The sequence below is a fragment of the Nematolebias whitei genome, chromosome 11 (genome assembly GCF_014905685.2).
Source record: "Nematolebias whitei isolate Nwh7 chromosome 11, NemWhi1, whole genome shotgun sequence".
Lineage (NCBI taxonomy): Eukaryota > Metazoa > Chordata > Actinopteri > Cyprinodontiformes > Rivulidae > Nematolebias > Nematolebias whitei.
Genome location: NC_056508.1, coordinates 43,803,024 through 43,815,474, shown reverse-complemented (window position 1 = coordinate 43,815,474; position 12,451 = coordinate 43,803,024). Strand labels below are relative to the sequence as shown.

The following is a 12,451-nucleotide window of genomic DNA, read 5'->3' as shown; positions in this document are numbered from 1 at the left end:
TGTTGACCCTAAAGGTCATTCAGTTGTAGACGACATCCAGTTATTATTTGTTGGAAGTTTTCTTTTTCACCAGTTATCCAGACCCGAGAGATGTTTCACTTTAGGACTGCATTTGGCAGACTTCTGTTCACTGCACCCTCCAAGTCTTCTGGTTCCTGGGAACGGCGTTCACACAGGTTCACAAGCACGCACACACACAACCTGTCATCGCGATCAAGCAACAAATTGTAACCGTTCGTGTAATTCAGGCCCACTCTTTAACGAGGCCCTAATTACTTTAGTCCAACCACGCATGGGTTGTTGAATTCAATTCAAATCACAGACTTCTGTCTTCCGTCACGTTACAACAAGATTAATTAAAGAGTGAATGGAATGTTCAGCAGATCCAGGAAGTCTTTAGATGATCTCTCTGACCACGAGGCAGGGACCTGGTTCTGATTTTAAAGGCATGTTTATTTTAAAATGTCACAATCGTGAAGTCATTCTTGCAGTTTAAACAGAGAAAGTGAATGATTGTCAACTCATCCACTCTCCTCATTTGTATTTATGAACCAAAATGTAAGTAACTAGAACCTTGTAATTACAAATAACTATAATTATCAATATGTAGGCATGATGGTAACATTTTGTTGTCAAATAAACCCACCCAGCTTATATGAGAAGTCTTTTTATCCTTGCAGAGAGCTGCCTTGAAAGCCATAGCTTTACACAAAGATCCGACATAAGAAGTCAGTATGTGTTGGAGGTGACTCTCAGCTACTACCACACCAAATTTTAGCTCAACATCTGCAAAAACGGCCGAGTTACAGCCAGTTGTTTGTTTGATGAGCTTTGGTGACCATCCCGAATCAAGTGAAACCCAAAAGTTAAAAAGTTGTCATGTAAATGCAAAAATTACTCCCTAATAGTTTAACTGAAATCCATTTGTTCATGAGATATTTTGCTAACACACAAACAGGACTGACTCTAACAGTTAATGCCAATGTTTTAAACAAAGATCTTATACAACTTAAAGACTGAAACACCAAGTTTTAGTTTAATGTCTTTAAAACTGACTGAGTTACAGCCACTTCAGTGTTTTTCTTAAATCAGTTCTTTAAACTGGTTGAATCTAAAACCTAATCAATGTATAATCGATTGCTTTCTATTGTTGCATTAAAATCTGTCCATTGGTTCATGATATTTTACTGACAAAGGTGTAAACACATGCACACATGCAATTACATTATTGTCCACCTTTAACGGAGGTAGACGATAAAACCGAAATACCGTGAAACCGTGATATTTTGCTTAAGATTATATATTAAATAAGTATATTATATTGGCTTAGGAAAAAACGTGTAAAACAGCTTTAACGGACGTTTTTTTGCTGCTTCAAGCAAAACTTCAAAAATACAACGAAATCAGTCACTGTCATGATGTTTTAAACAAATAATTTAATTAATGTCCAAACTTGTGGAGCCCTGAACGCATCACGAGTCAGAAAACGGCGAGAAAGTTTCCCACAGGGAGAAACCAGGAAAAATCTCCTCATTTAATGGTTTTAAAGCCAACTTAAAATTAATGACATTTAATGGGCTTTATAAGGAGACAAAAAGCGAGAATAAAGCCGAACATTAAAAGTGCGCACATGCGCAGGAAAACATTTAACGTGCTTCCAATCACTGCTAAAGATACGCGTTATTAGCATCGATAAGCCGAGAACAAACTCGAGCTTTCCCCGTTGGTTGGGTGTATTTTCCGGCCTTACCTTGTTCATTTTCCCACTGAGGAAGTCCTCGGGTTTAAACCCTCATTGGGAGAACAGAAACATGTCCTGGTACCGAGTGAGGTAACTTGTTTTCTTTGCTCCCTGTCCACCCTCTGCTGTGGGACCGAGGGGCGGGGCTACAAGCAGCTGAAAGCGCGTGGAGTTCTATTACTGGGATATCTGCTCTCTGATTGGTCAGTTTCTGGAGGGGCGTGTGAAGGTTCTGACTTCTGATTGGCTGAACAGCCACCATTAAAACACATGGGGGGTTTAAAAACAGTCAAAACATGTTTGATTTTTTTTAAATCTACATGTTTTACATCAAACATTTTCTAAATTTGATTGCATTAAACTGGTTGCGCTTTGTAAAGTTTCCTACATCTTCATTATTAATATTATTATGTTTATTATTTTACACAGAACATACTTGGGACATTTATGCTTCTTGTTCTTTGCATGTACTAATTTGTAGCTGTTTTAAGAAAAACTTTTTCTTTTCTTTTCTATGTTATCTATTCCATTTTGCAGATGTTATGTTGTCCCTTACTGCTTTGCTGCTAATTCACCATAATGTTTTCCTGTTGTTGTTGTTTTATTTCCCTTTACTTTATTATTAATGAAAATACGTACACACACTGTTATTTTTAACATTTTACACGTCAAAACATTTAGCTCAAGTAGGAGATGGACGCTATGACTTTTATATTATACTTACAAACATTTTCTCTTGTTTTTTGTAAAGTCTACTCCATCAAACATGCACTGGTTTGGCCTTTTTATGCCACTCTTTGTTTTAAGCTACCATTCTGCTAATTTTAGCATGTAGCTTTTTGCTGCTTTTGGTAGCCTTTCTTTTCTCTTAGCCTTTAACTACCTTTCAGTTACTCGTAGCTTGTTTTTTATCTTTAGTCAGCATTTTGCTACTTTTAGCAACTATTCTGTTCATTTCAGCATGTATAGGCCATTTGTTTCTTTTAGTTAGCCTTTTGCTACTTTTAACTAATAGCTACTTTTACCTTAAAGCTAGGCTTTTGCTACTTTTATTAGCATTTAGCAACTTTTATTTTTAGCTATCATATTGCTACCTTTTTGCTACTTTTCACTGTTTGTGTAGCATGAAAATACAATTTATCTAGTTTATGTGTAAAGTCTGCCAAAAAGTTTTAAAAATATCAGCCATAATCCACATTATTTTAACCTAAATCAACATTTTATTTACTGAAAACTTATATTTTTAATATTTTTAAAATAACGCCTCACTATAGTGCTTAAATATGCAAAGATTCAAGTTTAAAATCGGACTTTTGGGCCCATCCACGTTTCACCCGTATCGTTAAATTGGCACACTTTCGCTGTGATAAACCAAACCAGACTTTACGAACAAAGAAATAAAACACTTCGGTTTCATAACTTTACTGAATCGCTAGAAAACGTTATTTTGAAAGTGCTCAGATGATGCATATATAGAGATAAAATGATCATTCACACAAAAAAAACAACGTCAACAGGCTCAGTCTGGGTGAGACGAGGTCATCACACATGTATTTACCAGTGTCTGAATATGAATATTTTAAACAAACAAGCCTTTAAATGATGGGGCCCATATCATGTGCATTATGTTGCTCAGGGGCTTCTGTGTTTCTAACAAGAAGCACATGAGTGGGAGATAAATGCACTCTGAGCTGCACACACAATACAACAAATATGCTGTAAATTAAATAGAAAGAACATAATTGTTAGCATTAGTCATATTTTAACCGTTGTATATTGATTCTTTGAGCTTATTTTTGCCCATCTCTGTTTATTTTTCTCTACAAATCTGATCCTGTACTGTCACCTCATCACACCTTGATGATAATAGTCTCAACAAATGTCCAATAGACCACTTCATTTGTTTTTAAGTCTTCTATTTTTGGCTGTGATGACATCTGGTGCTGCTGTCAGGATCAAATATTGTGACAATAGCAGCACCTAGTGGTGACACAGCAGAAGTGCATCAGGTAAAGGGGATTCCTGTTGTCACCTTTCACTGCTTTTTGTACCTGCATCTCCTTTGCAAAATGCATGCAGGAAACAATTTACATGAAGCTTTTTGATACAGTAGTTGCAGAAAAGGCTTTTAAAATGAGCCCAAACCTTTTCGCTCTTTAACCCGGGAACATCAAAGCAGATGTTTTACTTTGACTATCAGCGTCATTAAAACAAGATTAATTCTGTGCTCGCTCCCGGCTCATGTCCACATGTGCACACATTCCTTCAGAGCTGCCTGTCTTAAACTGTGAGCTCTGAATATTCTCCAGTCTGAGACTTATGTCTGCAGCCGTGATCTCTTTAGTCACTTCCATATGTGTTAGGCCCGTGTATGAAGGCTGCGCCGTGTTAGTGCACAATGTGACTGTGAGTTATGACATGTGGAGCAAACCTCCACCCAGCGAAAAGCACGTGCTGTAATGCAGTCCGTTTGCTCATATTCCAAGAAACCACTCTCTGGAGGATGAATAGATGTGGGGTGGGGTGGGGGGGGGGGGTAATTGTTTGCAAGTTTTGTAGAACTTTTTTTCAATAGCAGCCGAACATGCAAGGAGGCCGAGGAAGAGGAGATAATAACGCTGAATCAAGTTTGTAGGTAAAAACTTTGGGACCATGAGAGACAGGAAGTTGGTGCATGGTGTTGGAATGAGGGGTTAAGTTGTGGGTAAAGTGGGGGAGGGTCATTTTTAGAGCAAAGGTAGGCATGGGAAAAATGAAAAAAAAAAAAAAAAGAGGGAGTGTATCAAATTGTAGCTAAAGTTTGAAACAGACTTTCTCTGCTCAGCCGACACTATGAAGCTGAAGGGCTGGCTGTTGCTCGAGAAGTTTTGGTCCTGTCTGGAAGACTGAATTTACTGTCCTGAGGAAGTGGAAAGAACTTTGCTTGGAGGTAAATGACAGAGAGGGGAGTGAGAGCCCGAGCCGAGAGGAAACGACGGGAGGGGGGCACGCTGGAAAAGGGGCCTCAGCGACAGAACGTTTAAGCATCATCCAGCCAAAGGCTGATGAAGTCCAGCTGTTGAAAGTGCAGCAGAGTGAAACATCTGTAAGAGGGCGAGATATTAAAGTAAAGGCCTGACATTCCTGAAAGGCAAAAGATCATCTTATTTTGAGAACTGACGGAGTTGTTTCTTGCAAACCTGTAAATAACAACAGCATGTGTTGTAAACAACTGTCAGCTACTCAAAGTTTAGCTCATGTGACTCAAAACTGACTGAATTATAGACATATTTGCATTGAATAACGTTAATAAGCTATAATGCTAATAATAATATAAACTACATAATAAATAATATTATAATACTACTAATAATATAAACTATGTTGAAATGGATTTACTCCCATCGTTGATAGATGTTCATCGTCTTGTTAAGTTTTAAGGATTCCAGTAAAATCTGTCGAGTAGTTGAGGAGATATTTTGCTAACAGACAAACTAGGCTCGACTCCAATAGTTGCTGTTAGTTTCAGGGAAAGCGTAACATTTGGAGTAGGTGTTGTGAATGACTCAGTAACAATGACACCCTCTTTCAGTAAAATATCTGCTGAATAAACTCAGTTGTAGTCGTCGTTATGTTTTTGAAGCTCAGCCGTGGCAGCCATCTTGAACTGAGTTGTCTCCTAAAGTTAACAAGTTGTAAAGGTGCATTCATTTCTAAGGTTTTCCTTCATCTGGTGGTTCATGAGATCTTTTGGCAAACCAACGAGCAGCAGCGGGTGATAAAAGTGCTTGCTCACATTTATTCTGCCGGCTTCGTTCTGCGAGCAGCGTTCCCTGCAGAAACGTACAGAACTCCACCAGACACTGAACCAAACAGTTTAATGTGTGGGTGACGAAAACATTCTGGTCTGCAGGGAGGTGTTTGTCTTCTGGGCGTTGTTGAGGATTTGTTGGGAGTCTCACTGAGGGAGGAAGTGGTGTGGCGTCTTTCCTCTCGTCCCTCGAAGAGCTTTCATCTGTGTGACCGCCGCACGAAACATGCAGCATTCCTCAAATCCAGCTCAGAGTTTGGGACAGATCTTTTTCAAACCACAGGAATCTGGTCCTCGACAGTTTTCCTGCAGGCATCGGCTTTAAACAGGAATGTATCTCCTTTTTATTCCAATAATAAAAGAGTGTGAGGGTTCCATCTATTTCTATTCTCTGCAGGACACAGGGGAGGTGTGTCTATATTTAACTCTGTGTGTGTAGTGGATGCTTGTGGCTCAAGGCCTCTATATTGGTCATCCAAAGTTTTCTCTAAAATATAAATTACAGGGATGCAACACAAATATATCTGAAACTACAGTTTTCACGCAACGTCTCTATATAGTTTAAAAGTCAACACACACACACAAAGTTTGTATTTATTTCTGTTCTTGTTCGTCTTATTCTTCCTTACTTTAAATTTAAAGTGCCTGTGTAGTAGTTATACAACTGTTTCAGTTGGAAAACAAAGACAGAAAAAAAAACCATTATGAAAAATAATGTTTTTGTTCATGGTAATATGTGGGAAATGTAAATAGAAAAATAACAACTCTAAAATTCATTTCTCAGTTGAAGTAAAATTCATGGAAGATGCACCGTGAGTGATCTTTGATCGATTATTATGGCCTTGCAGGTTAGAAGCCACAGAATGATGCAGTAAAGTAAAATGATATGTTTAAATGAATTTTCTTTCATATTACTTTTCTGACTACAATTGTATATAGTATTTAGAGTGGTACTTTTTCAAAGTTTATGCTTTTAGAGTTTATTTACCGATCGTCTCTCGATTGGTTATGTCTGAGTTTAAACGGGGAACTCTGCTTTTCCATTACAACACTGGAAGTGACAGAAGTTACACCGTTTTCACTAATATATGGAAGAAAACATCGTAATATTTAAGAAAATCAGTGTAATCTACATGATTTTACCCATTTTGTCACATAACTGGCTTCTTTTTAAAAAAAACTTGGCGCAAGTGAAACAGGAAGTGACATCATAGGGGAACTGGTTTTTGTTTATACACATTCAAACTCTTCTCAAATCTCTGATAGTGACTCAAAATAATAATAAAAAAACATCAGTCTTTTCTAGTGTCTGTGTTTGTCACTGTAGCAATTTCTCTGTCAATTCTATTCAATTTATATATCACCAAATCACAACAGAAGTCGTCTCAGGGCACTACGTTCATATATAAAGTCAGTTATTTATCTGAAGAGTCAACAGATTGTTTTGAGCTTTCACTTCATCGCAGCCTCCCATCCACATGCAGGCGCCGTCTTTTGTCATCACTTCCAAATATGTCAACAACTGTTCATCTTTGTGAACCGTTACCAGAACGTTCATAACCTAAACTCGTCTCGTCACTCCCAAAATGATTTTCTACAGGTTTAGGACCAAGCTTTGCTCCTTCTTGTGCTTAAAAGGAAAGTAATTCTACTAGAAAAGTTAATAAAAAGTAATAAAATTGGAACAGAACCAGTGATTACTCAGATTATTGGCAGTGGGGACACGTCTATTACTCAGGAACACGTTGGCATGTTGCTGGGTGTGGACCTCCTGGTCTTCTGATTGTTGAACCAGATCACGAAGCTCCAACAGGTGTGGTAGCCGCTGTAGGCGGCCATTATACCTGCTCTAGAGTCAGGAGGCCTAACCTACAAGAGACCTCCACTCAGTCCTTTACAAGAGCAGCTGATGATGAAAGCGAACCGTTTGGGACCTTAAGGGGTTCTCCGACCACAGAAGTCCTAAAACTTCACAGTAGAAACAATTTACTGATCCACAATCCCACCTGTTTCTGGAATCAAGCGGGGCCCTTTAATAAATACAACTTATGAGTCCCTGTCTGAGCGCCAGGAGCTGCTCACGCATGTCCACAGTCCGTCTCCGAGAGGTTCCTGGCAGCTCCTCTCCAGCTGCTCACGGAGGCGAACTTGGTAGGAAGTTGTGAAGAATTCTGTAAACGGCTTTAACACCCGAATGCTCACAGAACCATTAAATCATTTTCGTTTTTTCTGTTTCAGCCACTGTGTTCATGTGAAGCATTTCTTCCACGTGTCTCTGGAAAAAAACATCAATTTCTGATGTAATCACGCACGTTTGTCTTCTTGGCTCAGGCCAGAATAAACAACCATGTTTGAGTTAATAATGTCCCAGTACCTCTCACACATGTTCATTAAAAGTAGCATTCCTTGAAGTTTTTTTTTTTTTAGTTTTTATTCAACTAAACGAGTTTTTGAAATCTTTCAGTCAGTTTTTAAACTATTACACAGCACCGAAACAGCGTTGGTTAGGGTTTGACATTCTGTTAGCAAAAGATTCTGGTCAGTTTGCGATCCTTGTACTCCTGGACCTTACTGCTGCTTTTGATACTGTTGACCACAGTATCTGATATTGTGGTTAGAACACTGGGTTGGGATTACAGGTGCAGATTTAGAGGGGTTCTGTTCTTACCTAAGTGACAGGAGTTTCTGTGTTAAGGTTGAAAATAGTGTTTCTGCGTCAGTGCCTCTTTCCTGTGGGGTTCCACAGGGCTCGATTCTTGGACTGCTTTTGTTTTCACTCTATCTGCTCTCTTTGGGCTCTATGCTGAGGAAACATGATCTTTCTTTTTGCTGTTATGCTGATGATTGTCATATTTATCTGCCCTTAACTTCACTTCCTGTTTTTTAATCTCTCTTTTTAAAACTCCTAAAACCACACCTGTTTTCACTGATGTTTAACACAGTGTGCTTTAGCATTTCATTGTTTCTCATTGCTTTTGTGTTTTTATGTTTTATTTCTGATGCTTTTAATAAATAAAAAAACTTCCTTTAATTACTGCCATTGATTTTTACTGTTAAGCACTTTGGTAACTGCTGCTTTTTTAAATGTGCGTTATAAATTAATATGACTTGACTTGAATGCATATCACCCACCGCCTTTCATGCTGGACCTTTAGACTGAATTTGTGCCGAGAGATGATGGAGATTTAGCAGATTGGGTCAAAAGTAAAAAATAATGATACCCAAAACCTCTTGATGAGATATTTTGTGAGCAGACACACACAGGCATGGGCAGAGTCATGATCATCCACATGTTGCCTTCAGGCGCTGGACGATAATGAAAACCGGGTTCATTAAAAACAAACCATAAATAGATGCAGACACCATCATCTCCTCCTGCTCAGGATTATTGGGACCCGAGCAGTTCCCACACCCTTAAAGTCCGGGGTCAGTCACCGCAGGATGACGTGGTCCAGAAAACTCCACGTTCCCACGCTGCTCTCCATGTGATCCAGAACCTCTGGGACCACACACACACACACGCACGCACAAGACGCAGAGCGATTCTGACAAGCAGAATGTTCAGAAACATGATGTAAACTGATCAGAGGTCAGTTTTTTTCTAAGACGTCTCGATCTGAGCGGCTCGTCTGCCTGTGTTTACAGAACCGGGCCTCCCTGGCAGCACCGACACCACGACAACACAACTATTGTAGCTGCACAGAGGTGGTTTCAGCCTGATTCTCCACATCATCTCCTAAAACAAAGACGTGACACACACCAACACACTCCTCGCTGGAAGAATCCAACACCAACTATTCTCCTCTGATCCGACCAGCTGACCGTGGGGACAGCTGGATCCAGAACGAGCCCATTTAATGAAACGAGACAAACCCAGAGCCATGCTAAAACAGAATTAAAGCAAAACAGCAAACAGATGACTGATGCTGACAGGACTAGAACTATGAGGACCTGAAGATAAAAAAAACTTAATAAATAAATAAATCAGCTGTGATGAGAGCAGAAAACCAAAAGAAACCAGAACTAGAACTTTCAAACTGAGCCTGACGCCTGATGCAGATTCACAGATTTAAACTTCAAAACCAGACCGAGACAAAACCAACAACAGATAAACTCAAAGATCAGAACGTCAACTTTAGTATTTTTACATCAAACATCAAACAGTGTTCGGATCTGGTCCTTTTGGAGCAGGGGTGTCCAAACCTTTTCATACGTGGACCAAAACTATCGAGATGAAAAGACTCGTAACTCTCAACGTGAACAATATTTTTGGAGAAAGGACAAATTAACTAATTTTGGTGGAGAAAGTTTTAAATTGTTGTAGATCCAAAACATTAAAAGCCTCATAAACACTAAGCTTATATTTTTTATTAAAAACGGATTTGATTTATTTGATTTGTTGGGTCTATGTTTGTTGTTTTCTTGTGTTTGGAAAGTTCATTTTCGCCTGTTCTCGGCAACAAAAGCGTAATTTGAGTAAGTGTCCTTTTAAAAGGGGGTCCATCAGCCTCTTGGACCATGGACGGCCCAAAAGACTGAAGTTCTGAAAAATCATCCAGCTGTCAGTCGCTGCAACAGATTCATAGACGGTTTGATAAAGTGGATCATCTCGTATGTAGATGATGTCACGTTATATTCGTTTAAAAATGTCTTGACTATTTTATCAACTGCAAAGTTTTATGGATCATTAACCAAAAGTCTTCTTTCTGGTAGAAATCAGGTTTTTGGTGTTTTGTACCATGAAGTGAAAATAAAAAGATTACAGCCAAAGGTTTGTATTTTGTTTAATATTGCTCATTTTAAAAAAAGATTGTTTTTTATCTGTTTTGCTGTTGAACCTAAACATTATATAAAAAATAATTATCAACGAATATGCAGAAAGTCTGCATTGACCTCTTAAGCCTGCTGACCAAAACGATACCGTTTAACTGCAGTTGTGGACCGCACAAAATCACTCCAAGGGCCGCAAATGGCCCTCGGGCCACACTTTGGACGCTCGTGTTTTAGAGTTACTTTTGAGATTTTTGATGCTTTTGGTAAAATTTCAGTTCAGTACCTGCCCATTTTTAAAGAAATGTTTATATGTTCCCATATGAAGCTCAAATTCATTCATGCATCGAAGGAATACAAACTCAAGGGATGAGCCAGTTCTACAATGCAGAACAAAAAAACACTTCAGAATCCAGATTTTTAGAGTGACAAACGAGTCAAAAGCAGCTGAAGTCTGAAGAAAAACGTTAAACTCTGAAAACAGAACATCGTATAAAGGGATCAAGCGCTGACTGAACCTCTGCATCGCTCTGACACCACGAAGCACTGAAACACTGTGGTGAAGGTGAAATGAAGCAGATGTTTCATTCTGTGACCAAAGTGTTGCGTTGCTAACATCCAGTTTGGTGTCTGAAGCAGAAACATGAACAAGTTTAAATCCACTCAGACACACATGCACTCCTCATGCACACTGACCTTAGTCAGCCTCATCCTGCCGCTCTCACTCCTCTTCAGGGACGAGCTCCGGACCACCGCCACCGGCTGCACCTCTCCCTCCCCACACCAGTCCGAGCTCAGGACGCAACCCATATAGGTAGACGGGTGGGGGTGGAGGGGGTCCAGGACTGTTGGTCTGTGGGTCCTCCTCACCTCTGACTTCCCTCTGAGCGCGCTCCTGGGCAGCTGCTTTTGTCAGCTGGAGAGGCGGAGGCCCTTCCCCTCCTCCTGGCCCTCACTCAGCTCCCGTGGGGTGCAGAGGGGAAGGATACTCTCTCTGCCCTGCTCCTTTTGCAACAACACGCTCGTTAAAGCACCTCCTGCCCTGTCACATGCGGGCTCCTTGTTCTTCCTCCCCCCCGAAACCTCCCGTTGTCCTCTTACTTCACCTTCTGTCTCATCCCGTTTCCTCGTTCAAACACCAAATCTCAAGCTCCCCTTCTCTTCTCCACCTCTTTCCCCATCCCAGGAGCACGTCTCTCCCTTCTCTCTCTCTCTCTGCTCCTGCTTCTACCCCTCAGCCCCGGTTGCCTCACTCTTACATATACAATTACCTCTCTGTTCTCACCCCTCCACCCATCTCTCCTCCTCAGATCCCCCTCTGTTTCCTTCTCCCACAAGCAGGCCGACACTCCTCAGCCCCTGCAGTAACAGCACATTGTTGTGCAGAAAACAAGAAAAGCTACGAGTTGCTGTTAGGGATGCTGAGCAAACGGGTGACTCAGAGTGGACTGAGACTTGGACAAGGCGAGCCCTTGTTTACGCTGCAGAGGCCTCTTTAAGTTGGAACCCCCCCCCCCTGAATCCACACCTGGAAACAAAAAAAGATGTGTGTAATCCTGTAAGAAGCTCTGGTTCAAAGTCAAAAAGTTACTGTGTTTGTTTTTAATTTCAAGTTACTCACAGTTTTCTTCACGGGCTCTCTGCTGATGTTTGTTGAGTCTGTCTTTAGCGTTTTGGCTGCGACGCAAGAGCTCACGAGGCTTGGGAGAGTGAGACTGTACCCCTTAAAAGGCAAATTCTTGATGGTCCTCCAAAAGCTCCCCTCCTCCTCATAACTTTGTATTGCCTCTCACTTCTTTTCTCTTTTCATTTCGCTCACCGTCACTCCTGCGTTTCTTCCTTCTTGCTAAGAACTTGAACTTTGCTGTAACCCTTTCAGCTCTCTAAAACAAAGCTTCATTTGTGTGTGTGTGTGTGAAAAGTGCAGTTGCCTAATGTAAATCTGCATGCCTGTGTAGTATAAGATCAAATAAATAAAACGTGAAAATAAGTTAGTTGATGTTCATTACATACAGAAAAATAAAAGCTAAAGTACTAAGGACAGTTTTGTTGGCACCTTTAAAAGGACAGTTTAGTCTTCTTCTGTCAAATAGGTCTTAATTAATTAGTTTAATTAATTAATTAGTACATTACGAGTCATAAAACCTGTA

The 12,451-nt window shown here is 40.1% G+C and overlaps 1 protein-coding gene across 1 annotated transcript in view; it reads right to left on the bottom strand.

Annotated features, from left to right (window-relative positions):
- The window catches only part of tns2a (tensin 2a), a 69,110-nt gene extending 57,685 nt beyond the window's left edge, over window positions 1–11,425 (bottom strand). Inside the window, exon 1 of the mRNA XM_037685024.1 lies at window positions 10,998–11,425. Within this exon, the coding sequence (XP_037540952.1) occupies window positions 10,998–11,111 (114 nt within the window). The 5' untranslated portion in view covers window positions 11,112–11,425. The remainder of the gene's footprint in view (window positions 1–10,997) is intronic.
- Window positions 11,426–12,451: the final 1,026 nt, after the last annotated feature.